Here is a 22,649-nt window from a genome sequence, read left to right as displayed (position 1 = left end):
TATACCTATGTTCATAGCAGCACAATTTGTAGTCACCAGAATCTGGAAGCAATCCAGATGTCCAACATCAGATGACTGGCTAAAAACATTGTGGTATATATACACAATAGAATACTACTCAGCTGTGAAAAGTGATAAAGTTGTCTCCTTTCCATCTTCTTGGATAAAACTTAAGAACATCATGTTGAGTGAGATTAACCAAAAAGAAAAGGACGAATACCAAATGATCTCACTTATTAGCAGTACTGATTAAAATAGAGAGAGGGAAGGAGAGCACAAAGAAACATGGACTAGATATGGTGTATTGCACTAAAGCAAAGCACTCTGGGGAGGGAGGGGAAGGGAGGGGAAGGATACTATTTTGGGGGCCTGGTACATAATGACATTGTATGCATATGTAATGAATCCACTGTAAAGCACTAACCCCCTCAATTATAAATAAATAAATAAGGAAAATACCTTAAGACTATCAGGTGATTTCTTTTTTTTCCTTTCTGTTGTTCTTATTGTTTTTTTATTATTGTTATAGTTATTATTGTTGTTGTCATTGATGTCGTCGTTGTTGGATAGGACGGACAGAAATGGAGAGAGGAGGGGAAGACAGAGGGGAAAAGATAGACACCTGCAGACCTGCTTCACCGCTTGTGAAGCGACTCCCCTGCAGGTAGGGAGCCTGGGGCTCCAACAAGGATCCTTACGCCGGTCCTTATGTTTTGTGCCACATGTGATTAACCTGCTGTGCTACCGCATAACTCCCAATCAGGTGATTTCTTAACAGAAATGCTAAAGGCTAGAAAGGACTCACACAGGATACATCTTAAGTTCTGAGTGGAAAGACTTCCACCCAATAGTTATTCTGATAGGTTATCAACCAGGTTTGAAGGGCAAAGAACTTTTTAGATGAACAACAGCTAAAGAAATTCACTACAAGGGGCCAACTGATGGTGCACCTGGTAAACCACACATATTACAGTGCACAAGGAACAGTCCCCAGATGCAAGGGGGAAGAATCAAAAGTGGTATACATATGACCATTCTGGCTGCTGCTAAAAAAAGATGTCACATTAAAAAAAAAAAAAAAAGATGTATTTCCCTATTTATTTCTATAAAAGTCGGGGGGGGGGTGGTGGTATTGGGTATTTAACTATGGTCCTGGGGCATCAGGAACGCAAACTCTGTGCTCTAATACACTGAGCCATCTCTCCTGCTCCATAAATCACATTGTAAATATAGAATATAATTTATTTCACTTAAAATTATGCTGGAAGAATGTTTCTGTGAGAGACTTTAAAATAAGAGAATAAAATAACTAAACTTTTGCTTTAAAACTTAAATATGGAAATAGCTTAGCTGGTAAGACTGTAGAACTTGCTCCTTAGTGTAAAACTAAGGCTCCTGGCTATAATTCCTCTCCTGGGGATATATCCTAAGGAACCCAACACATCCACCCAAAAAGATCTGTGTACACATATGTTCTTGGCAGCACAATTTGTAATAGCCAAAACCTGGAAGCAACCCAGGTGTCCAACAACAGATGAGTGGCTGAGCAAGTTGTGGTCTATGTACACAATGGAATACTACTCAGCTGTAAAAAATGGTGACTTCACCGTTTTCAGCCGATCTTGGATGGACCTTGAAAAAATCATGTTGAGTGAAATAAGTCAGAAACTGAAGGATGAATATGGGATGATCTCACTCTCAGGCCGAAGTTGAAAAACAAGATTAGAAAAGAAAACACAAGTCGAACCTGAACTGGAATTGGCATACTGCACCAAAGTAAAAGACTCTGGGGTGGGTGGGTTGGTGGGGAGAATACAGGTCCATGAAAGATTATGAATGACATAGTGGGGGTTGTATTGTTAAATGGGAATCTGGGGAATGTTATGCATGTACAAACTATTGTATTTACTGTTGAATGTAAAGCATTAATTCCCCAATAAAGAAATAAATTATTAAAAAAAAAAAAAAAGAACTTGCTCCTTAGTGTAAAACTAAGGCTCCTGGCTATAATTCCAGCACTACATGTACTGAAGTGTGTTCTAGTTATTATCTCTTTCACATGAAACTCTTTCTCATATGATTCAAATTGAGTAAATCTTTAAATAAAAATTAACTATATATGTAGAATATACTGGAGATGAAAACTAAACCAGGGATGGGTTACAACAGTTTAAACAGTCTAGCCATAAAAATATGATAAATAATTGGGGAGGGAGGTAGTACATCAAACTTTTATGCCTGAGATCCCATGTATATGTATACACACAGTGAGAGAAAATCAGAATCAAATTGTTGGAATCTTGGTTAATGATTAATTAGACTTCCGAAAATGAAGAAATCTGATTCATGATATTTACTTATTTTAATTTTTTTATTGTAGTTATTATTGTTATTGATGTCATTGTTGGATAGGACAGAGAAATGGAGACAGGAGGGGAAGACAGAGGTGGGGAGAGAAAGATAGACACCTGCAGACCTGCTTCACCGCCTGTGAAGCGACTCCCCTGCAGATGGGGAGCTGGGGGCCTTATTTTAATTTTTTAATTCTGAAAATTTTTTTCTTCTGCTTTAAGTATATTAGATGACAATTACTTTTTATTTGCTCTAGTTAGAATAATTACAGGTTATTGTTTAGAAACTGAGTCCTAATGTTAAAATTGTGAAATTTTTAACCATACTTGGTAAAGTATGTTTATACCACACTTTTGTGTATCCATCTGGTAAGTATCTGAAACAGGTGAATTACTTTCCAAAGAGGCTATACCATTTAACATTCCCATTAATGATGTATAGGGGTTCTAATTTTCCATTCTATTATTACTATTATCATTTTTTTTTGATGGAGAAGATGAACAAATGAAGGATAATGTAAATGATGTGAATGAGAGACCACAAGTTAGGCCTTTAGGTTTGACTCCAGAACTTTAACTCCTAAGCAAAGTGTTAAAGTCACCACTAAGTGCAGGCTCAGACCACAGGTGAATGGATAATCTTCTTCCTTATAGGGATAATTTGAAGATTAAATGAAATATACAAAGCATATAGCATATACAAGCATCCCATGCCAGGTATTACCTTCCCCACAGGGTTGCTGCAGGGGAGGAAATTTAATATAAGTATGAGCACAGACAGAACTTGTCCCATAGCAAGAACCATAACTGACTCCTTGCCCTTTATATCACTGTCTAGGCTGGAACATTTTATTACTAATTGTATTCACACAAAGTCTGATGGAGCTGGGAATCGGGCTGTAGTGCAGCGGGTTAAGCGCTTGTGGCGCAAAGCGCAAGGACCGGCATAAGGATCCCAGTTCAAGCCCCGGGTCCCCACCTGCAGGGGAGTCTCTCACAGGTGGTGAAGCAGGTCTGCAGGTGTCTAATTTTCTCTCCCCTTCTCTGTCTTCCTCTCCTCTCTCCATTTCTCTCTGTCCTATCCAACAACAACAACAACAATAATAACTACAACAATAAAACAACAAGGGCAACAAAAGGGAATAAATAAATATAAAAAAAGAAAATATTTAAAACATACACACACACAAATTTAAAAAAAAGTCTGATGGAGCTACAAATCCTATAAAAGAGGTACAAACAGGAATCTTACTCACATATTTGACATACTCTTTCCATTGCTGCCACCACTGCATGGAGATGATAAACCAGTTGTGTCCAGGCTGCAGACCATACCTGCTCTCTCGTTCTAACCATCCTCTGTATGTACAAAATATATTAGCATGTTAAAACAAAGTGGAACAGACGACCATACACCCATGAGTTATCAACAGAAATTTTTACAAAGGAAAAAAATCAGACAAACTCTGGAGATCAGTGAAATTTGATAAGCTAATTCTGAAAGTCATAGTAACACTATCAAGTCTCATTACTGGTGTCTTTTAAAAACAACTTCATTGATAAACAAATTACATAAAACATATTTTTACTTGTATTAAGTATACACATTAGTGCTTTTGGAAAGTTTACATGTGGGCCTGGGGAGATAGCATAATGGTTACGCACAAAGACTTTCATGCCTGAGGCACCAGCGGGCCCATGTTCAACCCCCAGCCCCACCATAAACCAGAGCTAAGCAGTGCTCTGGTAAAAACAAACAAACAAACAACAACAACAAACCGTGTGCAATCATAATCACATTCCATTTTTAGAACATTATCAACTAGCCCAAAAGAAACTCTATTTTTGGTCATGCTGAAGTCACCTATTTTCTATCTCTTATGATTTCCCTTTTTTGAACATTTAATATAGATGACATGAAATAATGTATGTTCTTTTCCATAAACACATTTTATTTACAATGTTCTTGAAGTTCATCTATCACTAGTTTTTGTTTTTTCTATCACTAAAAGTGTTACATATATACACATATAACACACTTTTACTTATTTATTAACCCTGGTAAATATCTGAAATAGGTGAACTATTTTCCAAAGTGGCTGTTCCATCTAACAATCCCATTAATAAAATATACAAGCTCTCATTTCTTCCTTCTCACCAAAACTTGTTGCTGTCTACCTGTTCTATAATATACAATCTAGTTACTGTCCTTTTGTGATTTATTTTATAATAATAATTATTATTATTATTTTCCCAGAACACTGCTCAGTTCTGGTGGTACCAAAGATTGAACCTGGGAGGTCTGGTGCCTCAGGCATAAAACTCTGTTGTTTAAATAGCTGTGTTGTTTCACCTTTGTTATTATTTTTTAATTATCTTTATTTATTTATTGGATAGAGACAGTCAGAAATTGAGAGAAAAAGGAGTGATAGAGCAGGAGAGAGACAGATACCTGGAACACTGCTTCACCACTTGCAAAGCTTTCCCCCTACAGGTGGGGTCCGGGAGCTTGACCTGGGTTCTCGAACATTGTAACATGTGCTCAACCAGGTGCAACACCACCCAGTCCCATTACTATTTTTTAATGAAAGAAGTAGAGGAGTGAATACAAGAAATAACCAGTTTTTGCTCAATTCTACTTCTTCTTCTTTTTTTTTTTTTTTTATCATTGGGACTCGGTGCCTGCACTATGAATCCACTGCTCCTGGAGGCCATTTTTCCCATTTTGTTCCCCTTGTTGTTGCACTTGTTACAGTTGTTATTGTTATTGTCATAGCTGTTGTTTATTGTTGTCATAGCTGTTGTTGTTGGATAAGACAGAGAGAAATCAAGAGAGGAGGGGAAGACTGGAGGAAAGAAAGACACCTGCAGACCGGCTTCACAACTTGTGAAGTGACCCCCTGCAGGTGGAGAGCTGGGGGCTCAAACCAGGATTCTTAAGCCAGCCTTTGCACTTTGCACCACTACACTACCTTCCAGCTCCCCTCAACTCTACTTTCAAATATTTCTGCAACAAATGTGAATGCTTGTAGCAAGGAAAACTGCTAATTTTTATCTAATAAAATGTCTTATTAAAAAGTTAAATTTAGGGAGTCGGGCGGTAGTGCAGCAGGTTAAGCGCACGTGGTACAAGCGCAAGGACCAGCATAAGGATCCCGGTTTGAGCCCCCAGCTCCCCACCTGCAGGGGAGTCACTTCACAGGTGGTGAAGCAGGTCTGTAGATGTCTATCTTTCTCTCCCCCTCTCTATCTTCCCTTCCTCTCTCCATTTCTCTCTGTACTATCCAACAACAACATCAATAACAACAATAACTACAACAACAATAAAACACAAGGGCAACAAAAGGGTAAATAAATAAATAAATATAAAAAGTTTTTTAAAAAGTTAAATTTAGTACTTGTTTAAATATTAAATAGAATTTAACTTCTAATTTAATTCACTGACTGGGAAGATACTTTAATAATATATTTCAGTGTGTAATGGTTTTGAAGAAACAGGCTATCATTCTAATTAAATGGAAGTGGGAAATGCTTTTAGTTAGTAACAACATATTTCAAGTGTTAGAAATTGCAACTATAAAGTGAAAAATGTACAAATTTTAAATATAAACTTACCTAATAATTTGTCCTTCCTCTTCTGGAGTAGCTGGTCTTAACCCAAGAACTATGTGGCATACCTGGAGAACAAATGGGTAAATTAAACTTTATTGATTAGTGCTGAAAACCGTATTAGATCATATTTTACATAGTATAGATGAGATTCACTTTCTAGATGCAATTTTTTTTTCATTTTCAAATTGTTATTTCAACATTTTATCACAAATATTTCAGTCTTACAGAAATGTTTTTTTTCTTTTCCCCCATTCAGGGTCCATGTCAGCACTAAGAATCTACTGCTCCTAGAGGCCATTTTTCCATTTTATTAGATAGGAGAGAGAGAAATTGAGAGAGAAGAGGAAGATAGAAAGGAGGAAAGGAAGATAGACACCTGCAGACCTGTTTCACTGCTTATGAAGCGTCCCCCGTGCAGGTGGGGAGTCGGGGGCTTGAACCAGAATTCTTCCATGGGTCCTTGCACTTCATACTATGTGTGCTTAACTAGATGCACCACCACCAAACCCCCAAAATGCAGAATTTCATTTAATTTTTAATTTTGATTTTATTTTATTTTTTTAATTTTTTAAAGAAAGGATTAATTAACAAAATCATTGATTTTATTTTTAATTATCTTTATTTATTGGTTGGAGACAGCCAGAAATCAAGAAGAAGGGGGAGACAGAAAGGGAGAGAGACAACTGCACCCCTGTTTCACCATTTGTGAAGCTTTCCCCCTGCAGGTGGGAACCAGGGGCTTAAACCGGGGCCCTTGTGCATTGTAACGTGTACTCAATCAGGTATGCCACCAACCAGCCCCCGAAATGCCAAATTTTATACTGAACACATCATATATACTACTTAGATTCTTATTTTAGATTTATTTTATTTAGTACATGAGATAGTTTCATAGAAAGAAAGACAAGTCAGAATACCACTCCCATACATGTAGTGCTGGGGATAGAACTGGTGGGAATTGTGTGGAGTTGTACCCCTCTTATCCTATGGTTTTGTCAGTGTTTCCTTTTTATAAATAAAATAATAATAATAATAATAATAATAAAGAACTGGGGACCTCACACATGCAACACTGACACCCTACCAGTTAAGCCACATTACCTAGATTCTAACATTAACATTTTATTATGTTTATGATCTATCCCTTAACTCAACTATCAATCCATCTCAATTTTTGAATGCCACTTAAAATTTGCTTAAGTTAATTACTGATAATCCATCAGTTGCAAGCTATAGTTTTGTGTGTGTGTGTGTGTGTGTGTGTGTAATCTTTGTAGATAGTGCAATGCTTACATGCTTGAAGCCCTATAGTGATAACAACTGGCCAAGAAACACTATTGAAAGACCACCTCTTCCCATCTCCATTACAATGTTTTATTATAAATCAAGCAATTACATATCTGTATGTGTACTGTACTCCTAGTACTATTCTACTGGTATTCTAACCTTTATAGTTGTACTTTTACAAAAAGAAGGAAAATAATTATATCTAACATACTATTGAATCAACTTAAATACTTAAGAATTATGAAAAATGGGAAGCTGCAATTATTTTAAAATTTTTTAATCGGGGGATTAACGGTTTACAGTAAATACAGTTGTTGGTAAATGTGTAACATTTATCAGTTTTCTGCAAAACACTCTAGGCCTGCCCCCCACCTAGGTCCTCCTTCACCACTATAAACTAAGACCTAACACCACCTCACCCACCTCAAGCCCTAGAGTCCTTTTCTTTGGTGAAATATACCAAACCCTATCCAAATTCTTTTTTGCGTTTCCTCTTCTGTTCTTATTTCTCAACTTCTGTTTATAAGTGAGATCATCCCATATTTATCTTAGCTCTTCCTGGCTTATCTCTCTTCATAACAATCAGAGCAAAAGAACTACTTCAACTCGAAAAACAGTTAACATTTGGCTAACTACAACAATAAGACAATAAGGGCAACAAAAAGGAATATATATGTATATATAACTGGGAAGATAGCATAATGACTATGTTAAAAAAAAAAAAAAAAAAGGCTTTAATACCTGAGGCTCCAAAGTCCCAGTGAGTGCCTGGGCTTGGACCTGAGTCATACACACAGTAAAGAACATACTATTCCAAGTGAATTTTTTTCCTCTGGCCCTTAAAGTTTTAAAATATATAGTCTTTACAAACAAAATTGTATTTTACTGTAGACTGTAAACCATTAAAGAATTTATTTATTTATTTATTCATAAGACAGACAGGAGGAGAGAAAGAACCAGACATCACTCTGGTACATGTGCTGCCAGAGATCGAACTCGGGACCTCATGGTTGAGAATCCAATGTTTTATCCACTGTGCTACCTCCTGGACCACTCGACTGTAAAGCATTAATTCCTCCAATAAAGAAAATTTTTTAAAATGTATGGTTTAAATTTCTTGTCTAAAATTTTATTTAATGGGAAGGGGAGAAGAGACAGAGACCACTAGGGGTTGCAACTGAGACCTGATTCATCCATATCTTTTACCACTGAATCACCTCCCTAGTTAGATTATACACTTTGAAACACTTACAATTCTCTACTTATGGCCTATCTTTTGCTCACAATGGCTTTAGGAAAAAAGACAACAGAGAATCAGTATAGCAATTAAATTATTCTCTTTTCAACTGGCCCTGGGAAGTTGTTCAACAGATATTGCACAGGACTTGCATACCTGAAGCATCAGGTGTGATGCAGGCAGGCTCTGCATATGTTGGGAAGGGAGGACTGCTCTAGTCTTGGTCTGTTTCTCTCATTAAATAAGCAAATAAAGGGAGTCGGGCTGTAGTGCAGTGGGTTAAGCGCATGTGGCGAAAGCACAAGGACTGCCATAAGGAGCCCGGTTCAAGCCCCTGGCTCCCCACCTGCAGAGGAGTCACTTCACAAGTGGTGAAGCAGGTCTGCAGATGTTTTTCTCTCCCCCTCTCTGTCTTCCCCTCCTCCCTTCATGTCTCTCTCTCTAAAAAAACAAAAAAAAGCAAATAAAATAACCAAAATAAATAATGAATTCTTCTCTATGGTCTGAACATAGCTCTATCGTGAACTATAAAAAGGTTACTAAATATTAAAAAAAAATTAAAAATCACTAAAAATAATCAGGGCCTGGGAGATAGCTCAAGACCTCAAGCATAAGATCCTAGCTTTAATTCCTGGTACTACCTGTGAAAAGCAAAATAAGCAGCTATATTCCGTTTTCCTACTTCCTACATCTTGATTCTGAGAATCTTCAGTGAATACTCATGATCTATCTTACCATCTTTGCAGGAACATACAAAATAAAATAGTTCTTTTTATAATCAATGGTCTTATAGCCCAGATAATACTACACACTGGGAAAAGAAGTATACTGTGATATCACTACCTCCTGTATCTGTGATGTACTTTAAACATACCTGGAAAAGGAGATTCAGAAATTCGTTGGCAAGAACATTTTTCACACTCCATATCTGATAGTCTTCTAGAGTAAGATGGCCCATCTGAAAAAGAAATAATATTCACACACATCTCCGGATTAGAATGCACTTTTTACAATGTTTGAATAAAATGCGATTTATTGAATGTATTATTTATTAAACTAATATGGATCAACTGTCTGACAAGTAAACTAATAATTAAATGAAGATGAAAAGTAGGCTAGTTATAATAACTCTGAAAGCAATAAAACTGTTGAAGCAGTCAGCAGTAATTGATGATGATTTATCATCAACAATCTTTTTTTTGCAATCTGGTAGATGTTGCAGTGGACAAAGTGTTGGATTTTCAAGTATGAGGTCCTCAGTATGATTCCTGGCATTGTATGCATGAGTTCTTTCTCTCTCATTAAAATAAATTCTTTTTCTCTCATTAAAACATATTCTGTATTGAAGGCTCACTGTATGGAAAAATCCCCAGAGACCCTAAGGACACAAAAGGATTATTTACTAACTTAGAAAGCAAAAAGTAGACTTTATAGACTACATCCTATCATCTTACCTTTCCAACACCTTAGGAATACTTGATAATATTGTTAGAATTTTTAGAGATTTAAAAAAAAACGTGGCCCAGGACGTGGCGCAGTGACAAAGCTTTGGACTCTCAAGCATGAGGTCCTAAGTTCGATCCCCAGCAGCACATGTGCCAGAATGATGTCTGGTTCTTTCTCTCTCCTCCTATCTTTCTCATTAATAAATAAATAAAATCTTAAAAAAAAATACTAGACAAACAATCATGCTTGGAGACTTTATTACTTTTTATTGATTAAAGTACTGCTTGGCTCTGGCATACGTTGGTGGTGGGAGTTGAATCTAGGATCTCTTACATATAAGCCCTGTACAGCATTCCAGATGGAACATGTGCTTGTATTTGCTCTCACACTCTCCACCACCCCCAAATCTATTTATGAAAGAGGAAGCACAAGCACACTTAACTCAGGCACATGCAGTACTGAGGACATGAACTTGCAACTTCATGCTTGTGAGTCAAATGCTTTAACCACAATGCCACCTCTCAGGCTACTGGAGTTTTTACTTTTAATAATACTTATTTATTCTAATCATAATATAAAAATCCTATCTGGTAAGGAAAGATTTTATAATACTCTGAATACAGTTACTGGCTCTCATGGTATAATTTCTATTTAGATATGTTAGTACCCATTTAAAGGTAAAAATAGGGGGTCGGGCGGTAGTGCAGCGGGTTAAGCGCACGTGGCACAAAGCGCAAGGACAGGTGTAAAGATCCCGGTTCGAGCCCCTGGCTCCCCACCTACACAGAGGTCGCTTCACAGGCAGTGAAGCAGGCCTGCAGGTATCTACCTTTCTCTCACCCTCTCTGTCTTCCCTTCCTCTCTCCATTTCTCTCTGTCCTATCCAATAACAATGGCATCAATAACAACAATGGCAATAATAACAACAAGAGCAACAAGGGCAACAAAAATGGGGGGGGGGAATAGCCTACAAGAGCAGTGGATTCGCAGTGCCGGCAATAACCCTGGAGGCAAAATAAAATAAAATAAAGGTAAAAATAAAGGGATATAGCTCAGCCTGTTAAAGCACCAACTTGCATGGCAACGGTTGTAGGCTCAATCCTTGGCACCACCTTATACCAGAGTTAAACAGTGCTCTGATTTCTTTCTAGCCCTTCTCTATCATCAATCAATAAATCAATCTTTTTGTATCACTTTATTGGAGAGACTGAGTTAGTACCCTTAACAGACAGAGAACAATTTCTCATCTCATGATAGGTGTCTGCAAAACCTTCTCAATGCCACCATAGGTCTTTTTCTACCATCATGCACCAGAGCCTCCTAAACCCACCCCATCTACTCCTTCCCTTTTCCTCCTTCCTCAGAGTCCTTTACTGTGGTACAATACACCACATCCAGTCCAAGTTTCACTTGGTGTTTTCCCTTTCTTAAGTCTCACCAATATGTGAGATTATCAGGTATCTGTCCTCTCTCTGGTTTATCTCACTCAATCTGATTCTTATTAACATAATCTAGCCAGAGTAACAGCTCACTGTCACTTGGCATTGCTCTGCATGTGACCCAGATTCCAACCCTAGCACCACATGGGAGGTGCTATAGCAACTGGAGGAAGCTTTGGTGTTTTGGTATTTCTCATTCTATTTGAATGGGAAAATGGTCTTGAGCAGGAGTGGTGAAACTGTGCATGTGTGAGGCCCATTCCATACACACAAATAAAGATCGGCACAATCTAATCACCAGTGAATATGTTTCCTAGGTTTGGTTGCAACGAAAGAGTCAAGTTCTGAGCTGAGGAAATGTGCTATGGCTTTGCACCAGACTTTCATGCCTGAACCTCAAGGGATCCCAGGCTCAGGCATCACCACATGTCAGAGCTGAGAGGTGCTCTGATCTATCTTTCTTAATAAATAAGATAAAAATCTGATCTAGGGAGTCGGGCTGTAGCGCAGCGGGTTAAGCTCAGGTGGCCCAAAGCACAAGGACCGGCATAAGGATCCCGGTTCGAACCCCGGCTCCCCACCTGCAGGGGAGTCGCTTCACAGGCGGTGAAGCAGGTCTGCAGGTGTCTATCTTTCTCTCCTCCTCTCTGTCTTCCCCTCCTCTCTCCATTTCTCTCTGTCCTATCCAACAACGACAACAACAATAACTACAACAATAAAAAACCAACAAGGGCAACACAAGGGAATAAATAAATAAAATAAATTTTAAAAAATTAAAAAAAAAAATCTGATCTAAAACAAAGAACAATCCAAGTAATATTTTAAACTGTTCCCATTTCACTATGATGGTTTCATAGAGCAATTAAATTAATTTTTCTTTAATGTTCATAGTCAAGTCGGAAACAGAAAAATACATCTTACATGAAAACAGATAGCAATTATACCTACATATTTAACAAACATTCACGGAAAAAATGTTACATATTTCAACTCTAAATTAGACTTCTTCCCTTTTTTTCCTCTTTTTTTTTGTTTTTGTTTTTCCCTTTTTGTTGCCCTTGTTGTTTTATTGTTGTTGTAGTAATTGTTGTTATTGATGTCATCGTTGTTGGATAGGACAGAGTGAAATGGAGAGAGGAGGGGAAGACAGAGAGGGGGAAAGAAAGACAGACACCTGCAGACCTGCTTTACCGCCTGTGAAGCGACTCTCCTGCAGGTGGGGAGCCCAGGGCTCGAACCAGGATCCTTACACCGGTCCTTGAGCTTTGTGCCACATGTGCTTAACCTGCAGCACTACCACCCGGCTCCCTCTTTTTTTTTCTATTGGGGGGGGTGTATGGGGCCACCTGGGTTATCACTGGGACTCCAGGCAGCTGTTCCTTTTTCTTTCCTCGCATTTAGATAAAAGATGAGAGACAAAGAAATACACAAAAAGAAGGTAGGAGAGATAACATAATGGTTCAAATATATCTCATGCATGTAAATTATTCTCAATTGCATACACACAATCATATTAATATAAGATAAAAATGTAAGTCTAATGTTATTTTTAAAATTTATTATCTTTATTTATTGGATAGAGACTGTCAGAAATCAAGAGGGTAGGAGAGATAGAGAGAGAGAAAGAAAGAGAGACACCTGCAGCACTCTTCATTACTTGCAAAGTGTTCCCCCTGCAGGTGGGGACTTGGGGCTTGAACCGGGTCCTTGAGCACTATAATATGTGCACTCAACTAAGTGCACCACCACCTGGCCCCTCTAATGTCATTATTAATAGATATCAGACTAAAAATTCAACATTCTATTTGTTGCACATTTATTTCTACTGTTAGATGCTTACTCTGGTTTCTATTTAAGAACTCAGGAACAGGCCTTGCCAATAAAAATTTCTTAGGGCAGGGGAGATAGCATAATTGTTATGCAAAATGATTCCCAGGACTGAGGCTCTGAGGTTCCAGATTCAATCCTCCACACTACCACTAGCCAGAGCTGAGCAGTGCTCTGGTTAAAAACAGGCAAGCAAATAAAAAATTATTTTGGCATCAGAGAGACAGCTCAACATATTAGAGCACAAGCAGTGCATGCCTGAAATGCTGGAGATTTCAGGATCAATCTCTGTGCTTTGATCTTTCTGAGTCTTATATATCTTTTAAAAAATATTTTAGAAATAAATGCACTGAAATTAGACTGAAATTAAAGAGTATTTCCCCTACCCAGATATCCTAGTAAACATACCCAACCTCTGAAAGCATCATTCTCATTTTCTATCACCATTTGTTATTTTTGCCTGTTTTAGAACTTTATATAAATGGAATCATACAATGTTCATTTCTTGTATGTCTTCTTTTATTTAATGTAAAATTAAACTTATCAAAACTTATTGACAGGGGAGAAATAAAGATAGCAAATTATAGATTATAAAATAAAGATAATAAACAGATGGCTGGTCTACACAATTTTGTTAAATTCCTAGTTTATAGAATGTAACTACTGCTTTTTTAAAAATTATGTTTTTATTTACTTTTATTATAGACAGAAAGAAAATGAGAGGGAAGGAGGATGTAGAGAGGAAAAGAGACAGAAAGACAACTGCAGCCTTGCTTCATCACTTGTGAAACTTTCCCCTAGGGGTTTGAACCTGGGTCCTTGCACACTGTAATGTGTGTGCTTAACCAGCTGTGCTACCACCTGGTACCTTTAACTACCCTTTTTATAAATACTATAGTTGAGTTGTTTATAAATATTTAACAGAGTTTTTTAAGGAGAATGGGTCACCTTCAAACGCAACAAAAAAGTATTTTAACCACAGGTCAAGTACTTTGTAGGGGTGATGTAGAAGAAATTCAAGCACATATATATTAAAAAAATTTTTTTTTAAATCTTTATTTATTGGATAGAGACTTTCAGAAATTGAGAGGGAAGGGATGATACAGAGAAAGAGAGATAGAGAGATACCTACAACACTGCTTGACCACTTGCAAATCTTTCCCCCGGATGTGGGGACTGGGGGCTCAAACTTGGGTCCTTGCTCATTGTAACATGTGCTCAACAAGGTGTGTCACCACCTGGCCCCTGTATATATATTAAACATCCCAATTCATAGTACATGATATTTTCAGATAAGGTTAAATCAATCCTAGCTGTACTCACCTTTGTGGTGTCATGTGCATTCAGTATGCCTTTTACAATGTCAGACAGATCTGTATGTAATTCCTTAAAAGACAAAACCCAAAGAAGTAATAAGAGGGTCATGGTTTTATTATTAAGTGGATAAAATACGGGTATGCTAGTCAAGTCAAGTATTTTTAAAAATCACCATAGATACCGTAGATTCCTTTTTTTCATAAATAGATTAAGTTGTTTAACAATTAAGACAACTTTGTGATATTTTCTTAATTTACAATTTAATATGTTCAGTTTACTCATTTTTCTAAGGCAAATTCTCTTGAATTTTGTACCTTCAGTTATATATATATTATCTTGAACCATTAACAGATCCTTCTTCCTTCTCTTTCTCAATAACCCATCCCACCTTTCTATTGTAGGTTCATGTGCAACAAGATGTATACAATCAGAACTCACAGGAATATCATCAGTGCGGTTATCCTTCCAAACCTCTAAAAGTGCGACTACCATGTCTCTCAATTCAACCCTGGAGAGAACGCCATCACGGTCAACATCAAATACCTTGAAACAAACTAAAGAAAAGACACTCTTCAGGAGGGAAATTATTTTTACATTCTGAAGTGTGAAATATTTTGTGGAAAGCTGTCCCACAAAATTAGTTTCTCAAGTACATTCTGCATTTCTTTTTTTCCTGGAAAAGACTATAATAAATCCTTAGAGTTCTCCAAACTTACAGTACTTCCTCCACATAATTTATAATTCTTTTTTTTTTCTCCAAATTTCTTTATTGGGGGAATTAATGGTTTACAGTAAACAGTAAAATATAGTAGTTTTTACATGCATATCACATCCCAGTTTTCCACATAACAATTCAACCCCCACTAGGGTCCTCCTCTACCATCAAGTTCCAGGACCTGAACCCTTCCCCCTATCCCCATCCTAGTCTTTTACTTTGGTGCAATACACCAAATAATTTATAATTCTCTCTCTCTAAAACATTGCCTAGTCTGAGGAGTCTTATTTCTGATCCACATGCAGTCCTTAAAAACTGAGTAAGAGTCCACGATTGTATAAGTATTAAGTATTTCCCAAGTTATTAAGAGTCAATTTCTGGATGAATATGGGATGATCTCACTCTCAGGCCGAAGTTGAAAAACAAGATTAGAAAAGAAAACACAAGTCAAACCTGAAATGGAATTGGAGTATTACACCAAAGTAAAAGACTCTAGATGGTGGGTGGGTGGGGAGAATACAGGTCCATGAAAGATGATGAATGGCATAGTGGGGGTTGTATTGTTAAATGGGAATCTGGGGAATGTTATGCATGTACAAACTATTGTATTTACTGTTGAATGTAAAACATTAATTCCCCAATAAAGAAATAAATTATTAAAAAAAAAAAGTCAATTTCTAAAACTCAAAACTAATCACTACAAAGTTAAGTCTTACAATGCTGAAAATATTCCATCTACATTAAAACTCAATAGCAACAAGCTGAAATAAAGATAGATTGCTTTCACTTTGCCTCTTCACCATAAATACATACTCAATTTTTTAAATATCTTATTTCAGGGTGGGGGGTGCAGCAGCAGCACATTCAGTTAACTAAGCACACATGTCACCTTCTACAAGGATCCAGGGTATAGCCCCTGCTCCCCACCTGCACGAAGGATGCTTCATGAGCAATGAAACAGTCTGCAGGTGTCTATCTTCCTCCCTCTCTATCTCCCCTGTCCTCTCAATTTTTCTCTGTCCTATCAAATAAAAATAAAGTGGGGAAAAATGGGGGGGAGGAGGGAACACCAGGAGCCATGGATTTATAGTACCCGCATTGAGTTCTAGTAATAATCCTGGTGGCAATAAAAATTTTTTAAACTAAATAAAAAATATTTTATTTATTAAGGGAGGGGTAGGGAGACAACAAGAACAGCAATGATAAACAAGGGTAACAAAGGGGAAAAAAATAGCTTCAGATGCAGTGGATTCATAATGCAGGCATTGAGCCCTAGCAATAACCCTGGAGGCAAAAAAAAAAAAAAAAAACCAAAAAAACCAAACTATTAACTAACCTTAACTGAAAAGCAAAGACTCCAGCATCTTGACTTTAATTTTAGAATGTGAATGGGAACAACTGATCTATGATAAAGCTAGGCTGATGTAATGGCCTGTCATCAAAAAAGAAAAACAAATTCTGAATTTATTTCTTGATGACTCCAGTGGCTCACACATGCATGACTCCACTGTTCTCAGGTTAGGTTTACCATTTTTGAAAATTTCAAATACATACAAAAAGACAGAGAGAGGGGGAGAGACACCAAACAGCTGTCTACCATCTCCAGAGTTTTCCCTGTAACAATGGTGCTAGGGCTCAGACCCAGGGTCTTGTGCATGATAATGTGTACACTGTATCAGATGAGCTTTCTGCTGGTGCCAAAATATGAATTTTTAAGATTAAGTAGTTTTATCAAACACCATTAATAGTTAATATTATTAAATCAAGTCTAATGTTAATGAAGATCAAAATATCAAAAACCACATCCAAAATTAAATATCTGCAAAGCTATAGTTTAGAAAGGCACAGAGGTGGGGGGTCAGGCGGTGGCGCAGTGGGTTAAGCGCACGTGGCGCAAAGCGCAGGGACCAGCGTAAGGATCCCGGTTCGAGCCCCCGGCTCCCCACCTGCAGGGGAGTCGCTTCACAGGCGGTGAAGCAGGTCTGCAGGTGTCTATCTTTCTCTCCCCCTCTCTGTCTTCCCCTCCTCTCTCCATTTCTCTCTGTCCTATCCAACAACAAAGCAACGTCAACAATGGCAATAATAACCGCAACGAGGCTGCAACAACTAGGGCAACAAAAAGGGGGAAAAATGGCCTCCAGGAGCGGTGGATTCATGGTGCAGGCACCGAGCCCAGCAATAACCCTGGAGGGAAAAAAAATAAAAATAAAAAAAGAAAGGCACAGAGGTAATGACACTAGAAAATATGTTGGATGGAGGTTCCAATTAAACTGTAAACTGCTACATCTTTACAAATATGGTTAAGATTTAATAATGTTATATAAGAACATTTTAGCTAGGTTAAAATGGCCCTTTTGGTATTTAATAAAATTGTGTTTAGTGATACGTTTCATTTTGCTAATAAACTTTTAATGTATGCAAGTGACAGAAAATGAATTGTTATTCAACTTATCCAAGAAACAAAATTTTCAGTATACACTTGCAGAATATTTTCTAAATATTTAGCATTTTCAAATGCACGATGGTTGATATAGCTCATTGATCAGAAGCTATAAGTTCAGCCGGAAAATAAACTCAGTTGCTAATAGCAAAAGTCTCAAGCTACATAACTATACTAAATAATATATATTTTAGGACTAAGGAGATAGCTCAGAGGTTAATACAACTGACTTTCATGCCTGAAGCTTGAACGTCCCAGGCTCAGTCTTCAGCACCACCATAAACCAGAATTAAGCAGTGTTCTGGTTAAAAATAAATAAACCTTGATAAAAATTCAAGATTTAATACACAGATGAATTTAAATGAATAAATACTAATTTCTCGCAAATTTTGTGACAATTTTTAGTATACTTACATTTTTGCCTTTCAGCCAATGGTCCTCTGCAACAGGCTGATAACCCACAGGATATCTCTTTAAAATCTATGTGATTGTCACGATTCTCATCAAATGCATTAAATAAACCTGCAAAAGGAAAGACTTCAAATTGAAAGGAGGCAATTCTTTTCTATGAATTGACCAAAAGAAATATTTTTGAGACAACCCCACCAATATGTCCTGGAGCTCTGCTTCGCCAGAGCCCTTCCCCAATAGGTAAAGAGAGAGAGAGAGGCTGGGAGTATGGATCGACCTGTCAACGCCCATGTTCAGTGGGGAAGCAATTACAGAAGCCAGACCTTCCACCTTCTGCATCCCACAAGGACCTTAGGTCCATACTCCCAGAGGGATGAAGAATAGAAAAGCTATCAGGGGAAGGGATGGGATACAGAGTTCTGGTGGTGGGAATTGTGTGAAGTTGTACTCCTCTTATCCTATCATTTAGTCAGTTTCTTTTCTTTTTTAAATTTCTTTATTGGGGAATTAATGTTTTACATTTGACAGTAGTCAGTTTCCTTTTTATGAATAAAATAAAAAATTTTTGTTCCCTGCCTGCAGATGGGAAGCTTCAAGAGTGGTGAAGCAATGCTGCAGGTTTCTATCTTTCTCTCCCTCTGTATCTTCCCCTCCCCTCTCAATTTCTGTTTGTATCCAAAACAAACAAATGAATAGAAATGTTTTTGTAGTGAACAGACCTCACATGCATGATTCTCCCACTCCCACAGTAATTTTACATTCTTTTTATCTGGAGGGACAGTAACAGAAAGGAGACATAGCAAAGTACTGTCCCGCTATCCACGGAGTTTCCCTGCATAACATGATACTCTCATGTTGTGCTGAGATCTTGCACACAGTGAGGTACATGAACTATCTCCTGGTCATAAACTGAGCAAATTGAAACAACCACCACCATCTTTATCAGTATTTCCAGTGGTCTCAGAAAATATTTCCTATTTCCTTTCTTCCTGGGCTAATTATAACTACAACTATAACTAAGAACCCGGGAGAAAATACATCACTATCCTACAGTATTTGGTTATCTCTGCTTGACTGTCTCTATCTTTTGTCAATTTTAACAGTGGAAAGTGACCAAAATAAGTGAAAAATAAAAAAAGAGGGAGAAAAGTATGTATATAAATTTGTTGTTAATAAGCACCCCTTATCTCTTATTATACTCTGATATTTGCAAAAAGAAAATTCAAACTCTTTTTTTTTTCCCTCCACGGTTATTGCTGGGGCTCGGTGCCTGCACCATGAATCCACTGCTCCTGGAGGCTATTCTTTCCCCTTTTGTTGCCCTTGTTGTTTTAGCCTTGTTGTGGTTATTATTATCGCTGTTGATGTCATTGTTGGATAGGACAGAGAAACTGGAGAGAGGAGGGAAGATAGAGGGGGAAAGAAAGATAAACACCTACAGACCTGCTTTACCACCTGTGAAGCGACTCCCCTGTAGGTAGGGAGCCCAGGGCTTGAACTGGGATCCTTAAACCGGTCCTCGCGCTCTGTGCCATGTGCGCTCAAACCGCTGTGCTACCACCCAACCCCCAGAAAATTCAAACTCTTAACAGTATATAATCTTTCACAGTTAAGATGTATAGGTAAGAAATAAAAGATGGGTTCAGATGTGTTAACCAAGGGAAATTTGTAGAAAATATAATGACTCCTACCTTCACTTAATGATGGACGAATAGGTGGTGAAACCAATGGACCAAATGTCTCTAAATCAAATCGTCCAGTCCTGGATTGAGCCTTTAGCAACCAGTAGCGTTTTTCCAGATCAATGATGTCTGATTCCTCCACTAAGAGTCAAATCAAACAAGATTATAAGATCTCAGATTTCTCTTCTAAGAAGTTTAATATGAAATTATTTTTGGCAATTTTCAATCTCTATCTTGGATTTCAAGATTCTATAGACAACCACTCTCCTGGTTATACTGTGAATATTTTAATAGCAGTATACATCATGAGTCAAGTTTTGAATATGGTGACTGAAGTTCATATTCAATGCTTATCAAATATTGCAAAAGAATATAGTCAAAGATGTTGTAAGAAATAAAGTCACTAAGTAACGGAGTCTGGAAGGAAGGGAGGGGGTCTTTCAGGTCCTGGTGGATAATGGTGGGGGAGGACCTAGGCTGGGGTGAGAGTGTTTTGCAGAAAACTGAGCAATCTTACACATGTATCAACAACTATATTCACTGTAAACCATTAATCCTCACAATAAAAATATTAAAAAGAAATAAAGTCACTTAATGACAAAGAAAATAGAATATGATTTATAATGTGATAGGTAACAGAGACCAAAAAATTAGTATTTTTCCTTCATTCATGAAATGATATTTAAAATATCACAGATAAACTCAATCATCACTACATTTTAAAAGTATGTCTTTATCTGCTTAGTTATATATATTTTTTCAGTTTTCAAAAATAGGCTCAACACTGGCTTGTAATATAATATTTAGGGGTATGAACCTGTGTGTGTGTGTGTGTGTGTATAAGACTTACCATATCCATCATTAAATTTCCAATGACAATTGCACCTCCACACTACCTCCTACACCTACCTGTTTTCTCAGAGTGTAAGTTAGTTTTATTATTAATTTTTGTAAGTTCATCACCTGTTTTAACTATTTATATTCTATGAGTGAAAAATATCAGGTCATTGTCTTGCAATTCTCATTTTGTTTAGCATAATCATCTCAATTTATTTCCTCCCCCCCCCCCTTTATTAGTAAGGACTGTGCTCAATTTAGGCTTAGGGTGGTACTGAGGATTGAACCTGGGATATCAGACCCTCAGACACTAAAATATTTTGTATAGCTATAGGCTATCTCCCTAGTTCTCCACTTTGTCTTGAAAGTCACTATAATGTGCTCATTTAACCAAGCACACCACCGCCTGGCTCCATTTTCCTCACAAGGTAGTGTACATAAATAATAGGTTTGTGTAGTTTTATTTTTTTAAATCAAGTCACTGGATTATTTCTTGCATTGTTGCTTTTCTAGTGGAGTCTTTAGGGCTTTTCTCTGTATATTACCATGTTAACTGCAAATAGAGTTTTACATTATTTCTTCCAGTTTGGGTTTCTCTTATGTCTTTTTTCTTACCTAATTGCTCTGACCAGGACTTTCAGGATTATGCTATACAGCAGAGGTGAGGGTTGATATCTTTATCATGTTCCAGATCATAGAGCAAAATTTTCAGTTTTGGGGGCCAGGTGGTGGTACACCTGGTTAAGGTCACACATTATAGTGCACAAGGACCTGGCTTCAAGCCCCCAGTCCCCACCTGCAGAGGGAAGCTTCACAAGTGGTGAAGCAAGGCTATAGGTGTTTCTCTGTTCCTCTCTCTCTCTTCCTATCTCCCTCTTCCTTCTAAATTTCTCTGTCCTATCAAATAAAATAAAATTAAAAAATAAATTACAGGGAGTTGGGCTGTAGTGCAGCAGGTCAAGCGCAGGTGGCGTCAAGCACAAGGACCGTCCTAAGAATCCCATTTCGAGCCCCCCACCCCCGCTCCCCACCTGCAGGGGAGTTGCTTCACAGGCAGTGAAGCAGATCTGCAGGTGTCTTTCTCTCCCCCTCTCTGTCTTCCCCTCCTCTATTTCTCTCTGTCCTATCCAACAACAACGCTATCAATAACAACAATAATAACTACAACAATAAAACAAGGGCAACAAAAGGGAATATTTTTAAAAAATGAAATATAAATTATAAAAATGTTTTCAGTTTCTTATCACTAAGTATGATGCTAGTTGAGAGCCTAAATGAATGGTCTTTCTAGTACCATTTTATTATGGGTCTGTATTGAGTGTTACGGAATTTTTTTAGTATCTAATAAGGCCATGTATTTTTCTTTAATCTTTCATTTCACTGATGTGATGTGGTTTATTATTGACTGATATGTATTGTGGAACCATCTCTGTGTTTATAGGCTAAATTCCACTTAATCAAGATAGATAATTTTCTTTTTTTTAATATTTATTTATTTCCCCTTTTATTGCCCTTGTTTTTTATTGTTGTTGTAGTTATTATTGTTGTTGTTGGATAGATCAGAGAGAAATGGAGAGAGGAGGGGAAGAAAGCGAGGGGGAGAGAAAGATAGACACCTGCAGACCTGCTTCACCGCCTGTGAAGCGACTCCCCTACAGGTGGGGATCTAGGGGCTCGAACCGGGATCCCTACACCGGTCCTTGCTTTGCGCCATGTGCGCTTAACCTACTGCACTACTGCCTGACTCCCAGATTATTATCTTGATGTGTTGTTGGATTCAATTTGCCTGGATTTTTTTTTTTTTTTTTGAGGATTTTTGCATCAGTGTTCATCAGAAATATCAATTTGTAGCTTTCTTTTTTATACTAAACTATTTTGCTTGGGGGATAAAAGTGTTATTACCCTCATAGAATGTGTTTGGGTGGAATCTGCAATTACACACTTATTTTATTTGGTATGAGAGGATGAACTCTGGGCTTCTGAAGTTTCCCCATGGCAGGTGAGGAGCACAGGCTTGAACCTGGGTCCTTGTTCATGATAACGTACAC

General features: G+C 37.6%; 1 protein-coding gene across 2 annotated transcripts in view; it reads right to left on the bottom strand.

Moving 5' to 3' along the window:
- Positions 1–22,649, bottom strand: part of USP32 (ubiquitin specific peptidase 32) — a 173,958-nt gene that overhangs the window by 63,252 nt on the left and 88,057 nt on the right. For both annotated transcript variants that reach the window (XM_060203891.1, XM_060203892.1), the window contains exons 6-12: positions 19,774–19,905; positions 18,086–18,193; positions 14,955–15,070; positions 14,523–14,585; positions 9,362–9,445; positions 5,967–6,028; positions 3,608–3,710 (exon numbers count right to left, since the gene is read on the bottom strand). In XM_060203891.1, the coding sequence (XP_060059874.1) occupies positions 3,608–3,710; positions 5,967–6,028; positions 9,362–9,445; positions 14,523–14,585; positions 14,955–15,070; positions 18,086–18,193; positions 19,774–19,905 (668 nt within the window). The remainder of the gene's footprint in view (positions 1–3,607; positions 3,711–5,966; positions 6,029–9,361; positions 9,446–14,522; positions 14,586–14,954; positions 15,071–18,085; positions 18,194–19,773; positions 19,906–22,649) is intronic.

This window comes from Erinaceus europaeus, chromosome 12 (assembly GCF_950295315.1).
Source record: "Erinaceus europaeus chromosome 12, mEriEur2.1, whole genome shotgun sequence".
Lineage (NCBI taxonomy): Eukaryota > Metazoa > Chordata > Mammalia > Eulipotyphla > Erinaceidae > Erinaceus > Erinaceus europaeus.
The sequence above is the reverse complement of the archived record's forward strand: the minus strand, read 5'-3'. Positions and strand labels throughout refer to the sequence as shown.